Here is a 16,650-nt window from a genome sequence, read left to right as displayed (position 1 = left end):
GAGTTTTTAAATTTTTAAAGTTTAAAAAAAAAAATCGATTTTAAAATAACTAATTTAATAAATTTTCTTTCATCAAAAAGAAACTTGCATAATTGGTGTTTCAAATAATTTTATTTGTCTTAAATTAATGTTTTTTTTTGTTTTTTTATTTGTATTTTTTACATTTAAACATTTTCTTGTTTTATACAAAAAAAAAAGATCATCCTAGTACTGTGACTGCACATGCTGCACTCCAACTTAAAGTTTCTGCCAACATAAATCAATAAATATATATTATTATAAACATAGATATTATTATAAATTCAATTTTGGTCTTAAATTTTAAATATTTAAACTTTTTTTTTAATTTTAAATATTTAAACTTTTTTTTAAATTTTAAATATTTAAACTTTTTTTTGCGGGTGAAATCAGTAAAAAAAACAAAAAAAAAACAAACAAACTAATTTTTGAGTTGTTTAAATTCATACATTTGCACTTTTTAAAAATTTTAAAATAACTAATTTTATACATTTTCTTTCATCCAAAAGGAACTAGCATAATTATTCAAATAATTTTATTTGTCTTAATATTTTTTATTAGTTTTTTTTTTTACATGTTTAAACATTTTCTTGTTTTGTACCAAAAACTAAATGATCGTCCTACTGCACAGTGCACATGCTTCTCTCCAACTTCAAGTTTTTGCCAACATAAATAAATAAATAAATAAATAAATAAATAAATAAATAAATAAATAAATAATGAATAAATAAATAAATAAATAAATGAAAAGTAACTGATATAAGTATAGTGTAGTATAGTGTAAATATAGTTTTTTTAATCGGTCGTAATATTTTTAAATGCTTAAACATTTTCTTGTTTTGTACAAAAAAATAATAATCGTTTGAATAATCGTGATTTAAATTATTACAAAAATAATCGTGATTATTATTTTTCCCATAATCAAGCAGCCCAACGATGCGTGATCACATCTGACCTGTTTCATCTGCAGGCCGTGGCCCCAGGTTCTCTCCAGCAGATCGCACAGACCGTGGATCAGCGTGTTCTCCTGCAGGCCTGTGATGTTGGCCTCCCCCTGACCCACTTCCACATTCTCCTTTCCCATCCTCTCCATCAACATACGTTTGGTCTAGAGAAGCAGACAGAAGTGAAAAGTAATCGAACAAGTCAGAATGCCTGTAAACCGTCATTTAGAATTTTTAAAGTCGCTTCAATATTCTTACCAGAGACAATATTATACTGGACTGGGTTTATACAAACATCCCAGATGCATACAAGGAAAAAGCATGTGCATGTTTTATCATATTGCTTTAGAAATGACCCTAGCTTACACTCCCCTCATCTGCAGGGCAGGGCAAATGGTTAAAATCTGCGCAAGTGTGGAGTGATGAAGCCCCCTCACTACTTCAACACTACAACACTTTGAGCCCACCGACTGGGAAGTGTTCAAGGAGGGCCACCAGTTTGACTACAGGGAGAACCGATCCACTGAGGGTGTCGTCTCCATTGCACTCCATACGGCCATTTCTCACCTGGATCAGCCAAACACATGTTCAGATGATATTCACTGATTTTGGTTCCGCTTTCAACACACTCATGAACTGGTATCCAAACTCCGCAACCTGGAGATTCCCACACCACTGTGCTCATGGATTAGTGACTTTCTCACCCACAGACCACAAGTGGTGAGAGTAGGGGACTATGCATCATCCACGCTTGTCCTGAGCACAGGTGTGCCACAGGGCTGTGGGCTCACTTCACCATCTTCAAGCTTTGCTTATGACACGTCCGTCGTGGATCTCATAATAGAAAATAATGAGTCTCACTATATAAGCGCAATTGATCACCTGGCTCGGTGGTGTGCAGAAAATATTCTGGTCCTGAACACCGCCAAGACAAAAGAGGTTATCGTTGGACTACAGAACAACCAGGAGGTCAGCACACCGGAATCCACATCGCCGCTGACCTCACCTGGATGCTGAACACCTCATACGGTGTCAAGAAGGCCCAGCAACGACTTCTTTCTTGATTGCAAACTTGACCACACATGTACTCAGCAATCTTCCACTCACATGCACAACACATAGACAAACAAGTACACTGTGTTCCAACACACCCATGTAACTAGGGGTGTGAAAAAGGCATGGAAAATCAAATAAATAGAGAGGGTGAGGAGAGGAATCTTCAGAGAATGCAGGAGTGAATTGTATCAGTATTCCTCTTCTCTCTCCTCGCGAGCCCTGAACTGAATGTCTTCTCTCCTTTTTGTGTCGTGTTTAATAGATGTCACAACAGGTAACCCTGACAACTGACCACTTCCACATTCGGGGAAACAGAATGAATCCCTTCCGGCAATTCACTCAGCCTCGGCAGTAAACATCGGATACTTGGAAAATTCCACTTTTTTTTTTTTTTTTTTTTACACATGATTGCTATAGGACTGCCACTATTAGAATGAGTATAGTTGTTATGAGCTGCGTTTTCAGAAAAATTCCAAGCCACCAGCATGATTCAGCAGCCGCTTGGCGTGACGCGTCCGTCCGTCACCAGCGAAACACGGAAGCAGTTTATTGAATCAAAATGTGCAATATCGCTATCAGGCTTCTGTAGAGCTTGCTGATAAGCTGATTATATGAATCAAGTGTATTTTGGAGGACGGAAAACTTGAAAACATACATGACTCCCACCCTTGAGGACCGGGATTGGGAAAGACTGACCCAATGTTTGGATAACATTTTGCATTACATTACACAATTGGACAGCAGCACTACAAAATGGCAAACTTCCTACACTATAGAGAGTGATTTCAAACACAACCAGACATTCATTTGTTATTGACTTGTAGACCACCAAGAGCTCTCACCTTCACTCGACACTCGCTCAGCAGCCCTTGAACAAACTCTCTGTGGGTCTGAGTGACGACTTGAGGCGACAAGCTCAGATATTTCAGCTGGTTAAGGTGCTTCCTTGCCAATGAGTGCTTCTGCGGAAGAAACCAAAACAACAGAAATAAGGAAAGTGAACTTTTGTACCGGATCATGTCTCAACGCCAAACAAAGCACCTGTCTTTGCTCGCCATCTGGTCCTGAGAGCTCTGCTGCTGACGTCCTCCTGGGATCGGATCTGCGTGATGCTGTGACACAACTGGACCGCCTACACAGATGTAAACAATCACGCACACTCAGCACTGAAGAAATGGCAAGCACAAAATGGACCCAAAATAACATCCCTGTGCAAAGTGTGCATTCAATTTCTAACCTTGGGTTATTTGACAAAGTAGGCTGTAGTTAATTGTAAAGAAGAAACTTTGTAAATGTGGCCAAAAAAAACAAACAAACAAACAAAAAAAGCAAAAATTGTCTCCTATGTACAGTATTGCAAATGCTTTTTTTTTTTTTTAATAATGCTTTTTTTATTTGCTTCATGTTTAGTGTGATATGTGATATGTGATTTAGGATAATTATTTGGTATTATGGTAATCGTAAAATGGATTCAGCAGTTAAATTGAGAATAGGGAAAGGAATTTGAAAGAGTTTGTGATATTAAATTTTTAGGTGTTATGTTGGATCATAAATTAAAATGGAAATGCATATAATTATGTCAAATCAAAAATAGCAAAATCAATTGCCATGTTATATAAGGTGAAGGATTTTTTGAATCATCATTCCTTGTATATTTTGTATTGTTCTTTGGCTGCGCCTTATATAACATATTGTTTGTAAATATGGGGGAATGCATATCCCATACATACAAGATCAATATTTATTCTACAAAAGAGAGCTATAAGGATAATAACAAAGTCAAATTGTAGAGAACCATCAAATTTATTGTTTTATTAATTTTTTTATTAAAGCTACTCTATGGAGGATTTCCCCCCAAAATATCTTAACAATAGCCTTTTTATTTGACTATTTACGACTACAACATATTCTAATTAGTAGATCAACATCTTAGCTGTTCACAATGGGTACTCCTAAAAGCCTCTGGCCAATATTATTTAGGAAGCGTCCGGTCCGAATCCTTCGAATTTCCCGCCCTCTGTCTGCAGGATGTGACGTCATGCGCAGTCTCGTCAGTTGTTTCCTGTAGTCACGAAGACGGAACTAGTACAGATATTCGCTGCCCCAGACACCCACTGTTACTCCGCGGAAGGCTGCTTAAAAAAAGTGAAAACAATGTCAAGTGCCACGAAAAAAAAAATCTAAACTTGATAGTGACCGATGCCGGGCAAGAACGTGAGTGAACATCAGTTTGACTTTTCAGCGGTGGAGAGAGTTGAGCTCGGACTTGGATTAGAAAAGTGATTCACAGCTGGCTTTCTTTCCACTCCAAAAGGTAAGAAGCGAGTATCTTGACATTTAGAAAAAAAAAAGTGTTGTTCTCAAATAGCAGTAACCTCAAGCTCGATCACTTCTCGGTCGTAACTATTGGGGTGAAAGTAAGTAGACGGCAACATTTAGCGTGAAAGGGGCGGCAAGATTGAACGAAATAGAAAAGAATGGCTTTATGAAGAACAGACGTTCCATTCCGCAGCGTTTCAATCAGGCTAAATGTTGCCTTATTTTCCTCGTTGAAAACAGCCTATTGTACCTACATTATGCTAGCGGAGTGTGAGCGCTACTGTATGGCAATAACATTCACGGCCGTATCATACCAAGCAGTGAATGGGTCTATATTGTGTTTTTCTCAATCATCAATTTCCATAAATGACGGACCACCTTTCGACTCATGCACAATGACACTAGCCTTGGGGCGACAAACTAATAATGACTAGAATCAGGTTGACGTCCGTCGAGCGGGGTGACTACAATATGGAACTGCATATTGACGTCGGAATGAGGTCCAATTAATTAACGTAATTTGCACATCGTTTTGGAGTACAGTACAAAACTGGTCTTCGACCGACTAATGCAATATGATCTGCACGTCCCGTGGACATCAATTTTTTTGTGGGGATCGAGAGTCTAATTCCGTGAAGTGGCCAGTTTTGTAAAACATTATAAAACTTCTTACCTCTGAAAACATAGTTTCATTGGATATGAAGAGCCCAGTCTTCAGTATTGAGGTCGTGCACGTACGAGTGCGCGCAGCGTGTACGAGCGTGCAGTTTGTTTTCGGCCACAGGTGGCAGTAGCGATTTGAAATTTTAAATCTTCCATATAGCTGCTTTAAGTTAAGAGCTTTGTAATTTGAGGACTTCGTAAATTATAAAATTACACTTATAATGTATAAATTGTGTTCTAAACAGCTCCCTAGTCACATAGAGAATATTTTTAAGATAAAAGAATTCTCTGAAGGAAGCAACATTTTAAAGATCTAAATTTAAAGATCAATGTATTTCTATAAGTGGTGTGAAGGTTTGAAATCATCTTGATGATGACTTAATGGTGTCGGACAATTTTTAATTTTAAACGTTTGTTTAAAAGTAAAGTTATTGAAAAATATGAGTCCGCAAGTTGATGTTTGGATCTTGTTTTGTTAATTTTATTATCATTAATGTGTGATATTTGAGTTAATCGTTTTGAGTGGTCTGAGCTTGTGAAAGCAGGTAGGCAAAAATAAGAGTTAGCTTAAGCCAATGCCATTTTGGTCTGTATGTTTCTTTTTTTATGATGGGCCTGTGTATTGTATTTTTTTCTCTTTTATGACTGATCAAAATAAAATGTATTGATTCATAGTCAAATTGAGCTAGAAGTGACAGTCGCTGCAAGCAACTGGCACCATTTTGTGTGCAAGTCAAAGCAAAACATCGGCAGGTCAGGTCACTCACACGTCAAGGTACGACTACATTTCACTGACTATCCATGTTGGCAGTGTAGCTTACTTTGTGACACTAAATTCTCATATGACAATAAAAACATGGGGGGAAAAGGTGGTTGTCTTGCAAATGAAAGGCTTCATGTCCAATTTCCGAAGTCTGGCCTAGTTTCTTTGAATACTTTGACACAATGTAGCTCCTGCTATGTGCAAATGAGTCATTTAATTTACAGTACACCATCACCGTTAATCATGGTGTGACTGAGGCAGAAAGAACTGTGAATACATCTGAGCAGGCCAGCCAAGCACAATATAAAAGCGGTCCATTTACAATCCCCAAAAGGCAATCAAGCTGATTCCCAAGCCTGATATGGAAGAGCGCCTCGGATTCAAATTGTAAGACAGTGAGGGCCTGCCACCAATATCCTCCAGATTTTCAAGCAATTGATTTCGTTTTTTTGGTTTGTGTGTATGTGTTGACGCTTCATGTGTATAGTAGCAGTTGTTTGAAGGTTTATTGACTACCGAAACATTCATTCATTCGTTCATTCATTCATTCATATCTATGTCTTTGATGTAAGAAGACTGATTATCTTCTGTGTTTAATCAAAATAAAAAATTTGCAAACATCTGTTTTTACTTTGGAAAACAATCACTACATGAATATGAAGTACAAAATAAACACAAATCACTGGTTAATAAAGAGTAATCGGGAAAAATGCTTTTGTAATACACTTTAATGCAAAATTAAAATGAATCAGATTAGTCGATTAATTAATGGACTAATCGATAGATTGATTCTAAAAATATTCAATTCCATCACAAAAAAACAACCCCTTTCAGAACACATCCAATAATCATTAGTTCCAGGGGGGAATTATATCAACAAGCACCACAAGAAACCTCTATAACGTAAAATTCTTTTTCACCATTTACATTTGTCCGGATTTATTGAGCATGGCTAAAATGAAGCCTAGTGACGCGCTCTGATACATGTCCCCCGCAAAAATCTGCGGTTCACTGTACATCCCTTTCTGACTGATGAAGTCATCCGTGTGACACCAATTTTTCAGACGTTGTTCACCAACCCCGGGTGAAAGACTTACTTGTTTGTGCTTTGAGAGTGAATGAGGACGTCGGCCTGCAACTTGGGAAAGTAGCCTGGCTGGTGGCGACCCTGGCCGATCCTCATGTCCAGGAGGTGTGGGTGTATGGCGGTGTGGTCGGCCTTCAGCAGCCTGCGCTCGATGGCCTGGGCTGCATCACAAACACAATGAAAATGTCACCAAAACACTAGAGATGCACCAAAATGAAATTGGTTGGCAGAAACCCAAAACCGAAAATGAGAAACGTGTGGCCGAAAACTGAAATCAATTACCGTATTTTCCGAACTACAAGGCGCACCGCATTATAAGGCGCACCTTCAATGAATGACATATTTTAAAACTTTTTCCATATATAAGGCGCTACAGTAGAGGCTGGGGTTACGTTATGCATCCATTAGACGGTGCTGCGCTAAAAGGAATGTCAACAAAGCAGTCAGATAGATCAGTCAAACTTTATTAATAGATTACAAACCAGCTTTCTGACAACTCCATTCACTCCCAAAATGAATAAACAGCTGTTTTATTATTTTCTCTGAGGTAAAGTATTTGTATTAGCTAGCGATCCAAGATGGCGGGATCTTCTGCGCATGCGGGTTACCGATCGTGCAGGGCCACCGATAGCGTCTTGACAGCGAGACCTGTTGCGGCTCAATATTGATCCATATATAAGGCGCCCCGGATTATAAGGCCCATGGTCAGCTTTGAAAAAATTGAAGGCTCTTAGGTGCGCCTTACAGTGCAGAAAATACTCTATGCCAATGTTTAATATTTTAACTACCCCCAACCCCCCCCCCCTTTTTTTTTTTAGTATTAATGGCTATGACTGTGTACCTACCTCAAGACAAGGCATTGCAAATGCAGCAAGTACAAAATATATAATGAATAAATTGAACTTTTGCTGCATTTGAGGAAGGTTGGAAATCAGATTAGCCCCACTCAGATTGTCCCAATTCCGACCTCAGAGTTTGAAGTAAATGTAAATAACAAAGATGGGAGTCCGATAATTTGTTTTTGTTGTGCAAATTTATGCAGCCATTACATATCACATTGTGTTACATGAACCTATGTCAAATAACTAAATTGAAGTAACATTCAAGACAGATAACTAAATATCGGTTTAAAATCTTGTAAGTTACGTTTTGCCATTTACGGTTCCGTGCGGGTTGCCATTGTCGAGTGATGTCAGCCTGAAGCAGGCCACTCATTCAATCAGAAGCATGGTGGAGGCAGAATCGTATACTTTACATCATATTCACAATTTAAAAAAAATAACGTGAATAATGTGTTTCATTTTCAACCGAATTGCACAATTTGAAATTATGCATAGTCGTCTAATTTAGTTACCGTACATGATATAAAATCTGTTACTTAAATTCACTGCCTTTGACAAGTATACTTGTCAATTGTATTTTTTAGAGCGTGGCTAAATGGGGGCGAATCTGAGCATGCTCCACTGTAAATATCAAACTTGGAAACAACTTTACTGATGCCCAACCACCGGTAGATGACATCCTTGCCCCATTTTATACGAAATAAACAGAGTCAGAGTCTATGGGAAAAATGGCTGTATTTTGGCAAACCTACATTTTTCTGCTGTCAATTATAAAAGAATGGGACGGGGCAAAAAGTAGGGAGTCTATTCTGTTATTTGGTAGATTCGGTTTATTTATAATTATTGAATGTAATATCACGTGAGTATTGACAATTTTAAAATTTTCTAAAATGACTGGCAGTGAATGAGTTAAACGGCTGTCTTCATTTTCTGCATCCACTGGAATTGATGAATGAGGCTAAATGAAGAGCAGATTTGAAGAGGGACACAAAATAGCTCATCCCCCACACATTCTTTAGTGCACCCCCATTTACCCTTCCATCCGCACCTCACCCCCTCCAAAAAGCCTTAGTCGACACTCGCTTTGCCTTTTATGTTCATTGACTTTGATGTTTTATTCAGTTTGATGTTCTCATGCACAATAAAGCAACTGAACACAAACCAGATGGGTAAATGTGTTTAAATAGGACACCCCACCTCCACCACCCTTTTTTTTAACACCGAATAATCAGTGGATCTTGATAGAAAATGCCAGAGAAGATTATCTATGAAGGAATTTAGATAGGGAATTGTATGCAGGCTCTAGGTCGATTAGTTGTAGCAAACAATATTCCATGGTCTCCATTTTTTTTTGCTGTTCCTTGTTCCGGAAACTAAAAAAAAAAAAAAAAACTTCCAGAATTGGCCATAAAATGCAGAGGAAACTCCACTCTGCTAATATACCAGCCGTAGCGAGTAGCGACACCCCTGATTTTTCAAAACAATGCATGAGTAGAAGTTCATTTTTTACACCTAGAACAGATCATCCAATCATCACGCAGTAGCTGAATGTCTGGGCCGGTCCACTATTCTATACACCCCCAGAGACACAGCATCCAATGGGCAGGAAAAAACCCCAGCATTTATCCAATGACCATCCAGTTTTGTGCAGTGGAAGAACAACCCACTCTATAAAGCAGCGTTCGACTGTGTATATAAATAAATAAATAAATAAATAAATAAATAAAAGTGCTGTGTACAGCACGAATGAATGAGAAGGAAGTTGTGTCAGTTATTTGTGATAAATCGCTGATTCGGAACAAAAGATGAAGGAATTCTAGGGCGTAAATTGTATACACGGCACTGGATATTTCGCTACCGGTGTGTATTGCCCACAAGTATACGGCAAACGCACGCGCGGCACTTCCGCAGTGACGACCACGCCGAGGCCTTTAGTCCCTATCAGTCATATCCTACTGTACATATTGCAGCGTCTGTTTACATGCATGTGCCTTTAAGAGGCAGGGCCTGCTGGGGTGACGTGAGCAAGTCTGTGTGGGGATTCTGTGTGTGAGTATGGGCAAATGCTGTGGCCAACATCTTCTCATTGACAGAGCTCAATGTGCATCTCACTAAGAGATGGGAAAAGTACTGACATTCTGTACTTGAGTAAAAGTACAATTACTTGCATAAAAAATGACTTTGGTAAAAGTAAAGTACTCATTCAAATAATTACTCAAGTAAAAGTAAAAAAGTACAGGCTCTAAAATGTACTTCACGAGTAAAAGTAAAAAGTATTTTCACCAGATGTTTCCTCCTCATGTCATATAATTTAAAGACAATTAAATTTAAAAGATCATCACTGAACAAATCCTTAAAACTGACCAAATCACCTCATGAAGCCCTTGCAGCATTTTTCACTCCTCTAGATGGTGCCCTTGGTTTAAATATGCAATGGAAATGAAGTTTCCATAACTAGCCTTACTGCGATTGGCTGGCAACCAGTCCAGGGTGTCCCCCGCCTACTGCCCAGAGCCAGCTGAGATAGGCGCCAGCACCCCCCGCGACCCTTGTGAGGAATAAGCGGCCAAGAAAATGGATGGATGGATGGATGGATAACTAGCCTTAATACCTGTTTAAATTATATGCTTAATGATCTCTAGAGGAGGTAACTTGCATATATATTTTTTAAATTAATGAATTATCACTGTAAGTCAACAAAAGATGCCTCTGCCAAATTTAATATTGGGGTTTAAGGAACTAAGCAATAAAATAAAAAGGGGTCTTCAAAGCAGCACATACAGCACATTGTTCATTTTCTAATTTAATTTAATTGTTGTTATTATTTTCTTTTTTACTTGTTAAAAATGATTGGTCGTAATGGCCGACCCAGGCACATAGAAGCGCAAAAGCTGCTATCACTTTTTAATCGTTGTCATGCAGGTAAAACAAAAGTAACAAGTAACGACCCTCTGTTTTGAAAATATATCAAGTAAAAAGTACAGATACTGTTTTTAAAATGTAACGGATAAAAGTGAAAAGTATTCTAAAAAATAAAGACTCAGTGAATTACATTGTGCTGTAAAAACTACTCAAGTAGAGTAACGAAGTATTTGTACTTCGTTACTTCCCATCACTGGTCTAACTGTACTCCTAATATTCAACAAACAACTGACATCCTCAAAAAGTACATCACTGTGACAATGTGTACGATGGACTGCAATGTAGCAGGAGACTGCTGCTTTAAGGTGTATGATGACAACCAAGGGCAAAAATGATAGAGAATGATGCATGATGATGTGGTTGTGGATTTTCAGTGTACCTGATTCAAAAAGCGTGGAGCATTTTTGGTAGCGACTACCGGGAGGGTCGGCTTGGTCCGTGTCGTAGAGTCGTTCCCTTTCCAGGCGGCTGTCAAACATTTGTTGCAGAGGCTCGCGGTCAGCCCAGCGAGAGATCACCTTGCTGTCAGCAAAAGATGAAAACATGGTTGTCTCCAGGAAGCGGGACAGGAAGTGCAGGTGGGTCACAGGCTGAGCCGAAAGGAAGGCACCCTGGAATACGAAAAGTCCACAAAAACAATAATTCAGTTAAATGAGATGCTATGGGTTAAGCCCAGCATACAAACAGATGGACTAACTGGCCGTATGCACATTTTCTCTCCGTTGGAATCAATATTGGATGTCTCTAAATTTGTGTTTCCGAGACTTTGAGGCAACGCACACCACCAAACGAAACTGTCACACAAAGTATGTACAGAGGAATATTCAGCATTGACAAATTCAGATAATTTGGGAACTTATTCTCCAGATGGTAAAAAAATAAAAATAAAAAACCCCACCACCACCAATTTATGATTCTCCGGCAAAAAAAAACAAAAAAAAAACAACTCTGAATTTTAACGATTGTTTCTCAATCCTGTCAATCAATCTGCGTAACGACGTCGTGCGTGCTCGTTCCTAGCTGCGCATGCGCACTTCGAGTGTTTGTAGCATGTAGCTGCTGAGCTTCGGATTCTCCCATTCATCGTTGTAGCTCCATGACCGTGTACTTTGAAAATAGCTGAGAGCCGCAAGAGGACATTCGTATGAAGCGAGGCCGGCTGCAGAGATTGATGAAGATGATGATGAAGATGAGCTCGCACCTTAGCGACATTTGTGAGGCGTTTCCCCCGCATTTTTAACAGTAGCGAGCCTTTGTGTTCACAATATTGTACATGTATGGATGTTTGCCATGTTTGTAGTCTTCTGTTGCTCTTGACTGTACCGTGACATTATATCACGGGATTAATTTGTATTTAGATGCACCAGCTGGTGATTTGTTTTAACTTTGCACACTGTTGTTGAAAGGCATCGACAGTCCGTACACAATAAAGGACTTTTAACATTACTACAGAGTGTCCCGTGTCTTCAGACTGCTTTTTACACCAATCTTTTTCCGCAAGTCAGTTTTTCTGTTTGATTGGAATGAACGTTTATTAATGTGCTGTGCTACTTTCTGTGCTCTGCTTGCTGGTGCACTTACTGACCTGCGGCAAATTAGTCCAATTAGATGCACATAAGGGGGAGCTGAACCGCCCTCAAATAGGCGACTGCCAACCCTTGGAGTTATTTGTGTACTAAACAGTTATTTTTGTCAGTAATCCAAAGCTCTCTGATAACCTGGCAAGTCCGATTGATTTCAGAACTTTCATGTGGACCAGCAGCCACTATTTGTAATTTATTGCAGAGAACAAAAGAACACCTTTGGTTTCTTGCACACCCTGTGGAGCAAATGGTTCCAACTACGATGGTTTCAATTACAATGTTTCCCTGCTATATCATAGTTCATAAGCCCCCTGCAATACCACAGATGTTTAATACCAAAAACACATTACATTACAAAAACAACATGTAAACACGTCCATGTGAATTAATACTTCTGCAAGTCCAAATTTAGAGTTGTGTAGCTTCAGTATGCTGTAGTACCAGGTTGCACCGCAACATGCCGGACAACACAGATGTATACAGAGAGGAGATGCAGCATAATAGAAGAAGAGGCAGAGAAGGCCCTAATTAAGCTCTAATGATATTGATTGTTCTCATATAGCAGAGAGAACATATGTCCATGAATATTGTGTTGTTGTGCCCTGTGTGGAAGTAGTAGTTGTTAGATTGTGCATCATTCTGTCATATCAATGCTATTTTTCATCCAGTTTCGCATTATATGTTAGCATTATGCCAACAGACCTTCATTAGATTGTTTTGTTCAACAGTTTAGTGCATAAGTGTGCAGTGTTTTGTTCTTATTTATGTAATTTTTACAGTAAACTTCAACTGGGAGTGAAAAATAAGTACCGGTAGCTTGAAGCAAGTGTGCATTTCCTCTTCTTTGAAAAACTCTTGCTGAACACCAGGGCTCACCAATGTTTTTTGAAAGTGAGCGCTAATTCTTGGGGTACTATTAATGTTTACGGCTACCATTTTCATACACACGTCTGAAATAAGAAATCAAATTACGTTTAACTCTAGGCTGTTATTAATTATTAATGTTAATATGTGAAGGCGCTGATCATGTTAATGATTTGATGTCTCACAATAATTAATAACAATGATTTAACAAGGTAGGAAACGGATGCATATCAATAAAAACACACAATACTGCAAATCTGTGCAAGTGCTTAGATTTTCAAATGATCACTTCTACAACATCCCTGGGAAATTTCATAACCCATCATCAGTGAGCTATTTTTAGAATAGGCAAGAAGCTTTTGATGTCACACTTGGTGGTAACCACCTATTCAATAAGTTTAAATGTGTTCAAGCATGTGGGAGAGGAAAAACTTATTAATGCATTTTAAAATGAATTTAAAATTGGAACATACATCCCCATTCCAAAAAAAAGGAAGTTCACCGTACCTTGTCAAAATTGAAAGTTCCCTCTCGGTTACTCATCCAGGACTCCAAATCGAGTGCACTGTGGATAACAAACTCCTCGTAGCGGCCAAACATGGCAGCGAAGCGGCCGGCAAACACCTCCCTTATTTGAATGTTCATCTTTGCATCAGTCAGAGCCTCCTCTTCTTCTTCCCACGCACGTCCCAGCGTCTTGCGTTCGCCCGCTAACTTGTCTCCTCCGCACCTCCAAGCCAGAGCTTGCAGCCTCTCCAGCACTTCCAGCTCTTCGCCTGCGAGGTTTCCGTTCCTTCTGTCCTCCATCAAATCCTCCAGGACCAGGCTGCTAAGCTGAGGGGAGGCTGTGGTGGGCTTTGTGACGGCACCTCCCTGCAGGGGAACCCCAAAACGCTTCAGGATGTCGCTCAGTTCCCGCACCAGCTCAGCTCGGTCCGGAAAGGCGGGGAGACCCTCTGGAGAGTCCACGTAGTGGTTGTCAATGTCCACAAAGCAAAGGTTGGCCTGTGCAGGAATAAAAAAAAAAAAAATCAGATAAGATTGGCTGAGACTTCGCAGTCTTTCATATCTTAGAGGCAAACTGGAAGAGCTGAAAACATCCAATTAAGATCCCAGATAAAGAATTCCATCCACTTAACACTTTTCTTGCCATTTTGCCATGATAAACTCCAAGAGGATAATAGATTATGATCTGAGGTACTACGGCAAGATAATAAATAAAAAGCAGTGTCTCCTCTATGATTTCTTTTCAGCAGCAGTATCGCATAAACGTACTTTTTTAAAATATAACGGTTAGTCTAGAAATCGCAAATTATCTTACATGTCCGGGCCGCGGCTTCTAGTGTCCGCCATGTTTCGCCACCATCTTTCTGCTACGGGTGCCGTCAAAGACAAATTTCAGCGCTCCATTTCTTAACGCGTTTTTGGAACGCACTTCCGGTTTGTATGGCGACCGCATGTCCACGAAGAAGAAGAGTTTCCGGTCCCCGAAGAGAGCATTATCAAGCATCACACTTACTTTGGGAATTTATTTTATTTCAGCGCGACAAAACAAGAGTTTATATTGTAGCCGCATTTGCCAGATGGAGAGAAATGAGGAACAGACTAGGTTTGGGACGTGCCGGTGCCTTCGACTGCTTTCTACTTGACCGGTAAGTAAGAGTACATTTGTGTTTACGTTTTGAGAGCGAGAGAAAAAGTATACACCACCTAATTAATACGATGTTCGTACCTTTGTTTTACGATCATTGTAGCTGTTGATTAGCAACTCCGCACCACTCGAACGATTTCGTTATGTAGCTACTTGCTTTGAAAAAAAAAAAGATTCCCGCTGGCACGTTATATTTAGAGTAAATGCGCAAGTTATTGTGTAATGTAATGTAACTGTGATTTCGGAGGTATATTTGCCCATAACTTCAATGGAGAATCTAAAGCATACTGTATTAGAGGAGGAGTTGAAAATTATTTTTGTCGTGGTTGGTGAAAATAGTGTTCTCGAAATTAATTTTCGGCAGGGAATAACTTTCTGGACTTAAATTCTGGCTGTACCGTAAGCACTGCTAGAGTCTGAACTCTCTCACTCAAGTGTGTACTGGTCCATTGTGTAATTGGGTGCACAAGAATTTACACGCTGCCACGTTTTCCACGGAAATTCGACAAGCAAGCAGCCTTTGCATATTCTATGCAGTATGCAGTCAAGTTACTTTTATCTAGCTAATACAATGTTTTGGGCCCAAAAACTAAAGATCTTACCTCTATTTTGGGGGCTTTGTTGGAAAGTTGGTGACATATCATCAATTATTTTATTTTATTTTATAATTTTGTTTTTGTTTGTGTCACACTAGATCAACAGCCAAACTTGAGGGGTTCCAGAACCATATTCTGATGTATACAAGCATTCATGCACCGTTTAAATACATCACCGACCTGCAAGAAAAAAAAATATCAAGGGGAGAGTCAGCAGCCAAATTGGAATGCCCCGAATGAGGACACTTGAATAGAGGACCCCAGAAGGCTTCGGTGTTGTACCACCAGTATCTCCACCTACCATATCTGAGCTGCAAAAAACTGAAGTCAGCCGACGTCTTGGTATGTCATTTACATATGGACGGCATTGCACACTACATTAACTTTTTGTGTGAAGCAATACGGAATGGTCACATGTACAAGCACCATTTGTTTTACACAGGACCTGCTGACCATGTGTCTGAAGCCATGGAGTGACTCCTCCCTCACATTCCTCAGCAAGTCTTTGAAGAATATGATATCATCGTTGGTGGGAACATGCCCTCACTCCATAACATGTACTTGTGCAGTCAAGGAGCATGTAAAACTTAATAAAACCAGCAAACATTGAAGTGACTTCATTTTTACTGCAGTCTGTTCACACAATCAATGGACAAGCCTTCCTTAATTTTGCCCCAATAACATCATAGAGTAGGCGAAAAGTAGTGTTACAGATCATACTGTGTTCGGGAGAGTTTGAGGAATGTTGCAATGTTAATGGGGGGCAATTTCAGCACACACACACACAAAAAAAAAACTCATCATGGTATTGAGTTAATCAGATATTTTAGCTGTGTACAACACATACCTGCTCTGTAACACTACTTTTGGCCCAAACCTGTATGTCTATTTTCCATATTTTGAAATGCACAGCGTATTGGTAAAATTCTGGAACAACTGCAATTCATGTAGCTCATTATATTCTAACAGCATTTTTTTTTTTTTAAGTTAATATGTTCATTTCATGTACTTTTATTTTACTTTATTTTATTCATTCATTTTCATGTACTGTACCTTACATTCATTGGCCAATGAAGAATTCATTGTCATTGCAAGCATTTATAATAATTCTCCAGGCTTTTGATGTTTTACATTTCTGGTCATGTAAAATAGTGTTAGGTTAGGTGTCGAATGAACACTGCATGTTGACGCCAAAGGAAATAGTATTTTTTTTAGTTATTCAAAATGTACAAATTAACACACAACAACAATATACAAGTTATACAAACTACAACAACAAGTGTCAGACATGTACTAATTATATGCCAGGTAAAAAAACTTTGTATTGTCCTCAAGGATCTGG

The 16,650-nt window shown here is 39.0% G+C and overlaps 1 protein-coding gene across 2 annotated transcripts in view; it reads right to left on the bottom strand.

Moving 5' to 3' along the window:
* LOC144015573 (DENN domain-containing protein 5B-like) overlaps positions 1-16,650 on the bottom strand; it is a 60,971-nt gene that overhangs the window by 16,025 nt on the left and 28,296 nt on the right. For both annotated transcript variants that reach the window (XM_077515682.1, XM_077515683.1), the window contains exons 5-10: positions 13,569-14,066; positions 10,994-11,225; positions 6,861-7,011; positions 3,060-3,150; positions 2,861-2,980; positions 974-1,126 (exon numbers count right to left, since the gene is read on the bottom strand). In XM_077515682.1, coding sequence (XP_077371808.1) covers positions 974-1,126; positions 2,861-2,980; positions 3,060-3,150; positions 6,861-7,011; positions 10,994-11,225; positions 13,569-14,066 — 1,245 coding nt within the window. The remainder of the gene's footprint in view (positions 1-973; positions 1,127-2,860; positions 2,981-3,059; positions 3,151-6,860; positions 7,012-10,993; positions 11,226-13,568; positions 14,067-16,650) is intronic.

The sequence above is a fragment of the Festucalex cinctus genome, chromosome 3, assembly GCF_051991245.1.
Source record: "Festucalex cinctus isolate MCC-2025b chromosome 3, RoL_Fcin_1.0, whole genome shotgun sequence".
Taxonomy (NCBI): domain Eukaryota; kingdom Metazoa; phylum Chordata; class Actinopteri; order Syngnathiformes; family Syngnathidae; genus Festucalex; species Festucalex cinctus.
Note: the sequence above shows the minus strand (reverse complement) of the source record. Positions and strands in the feature narration are given on the sequence as shown.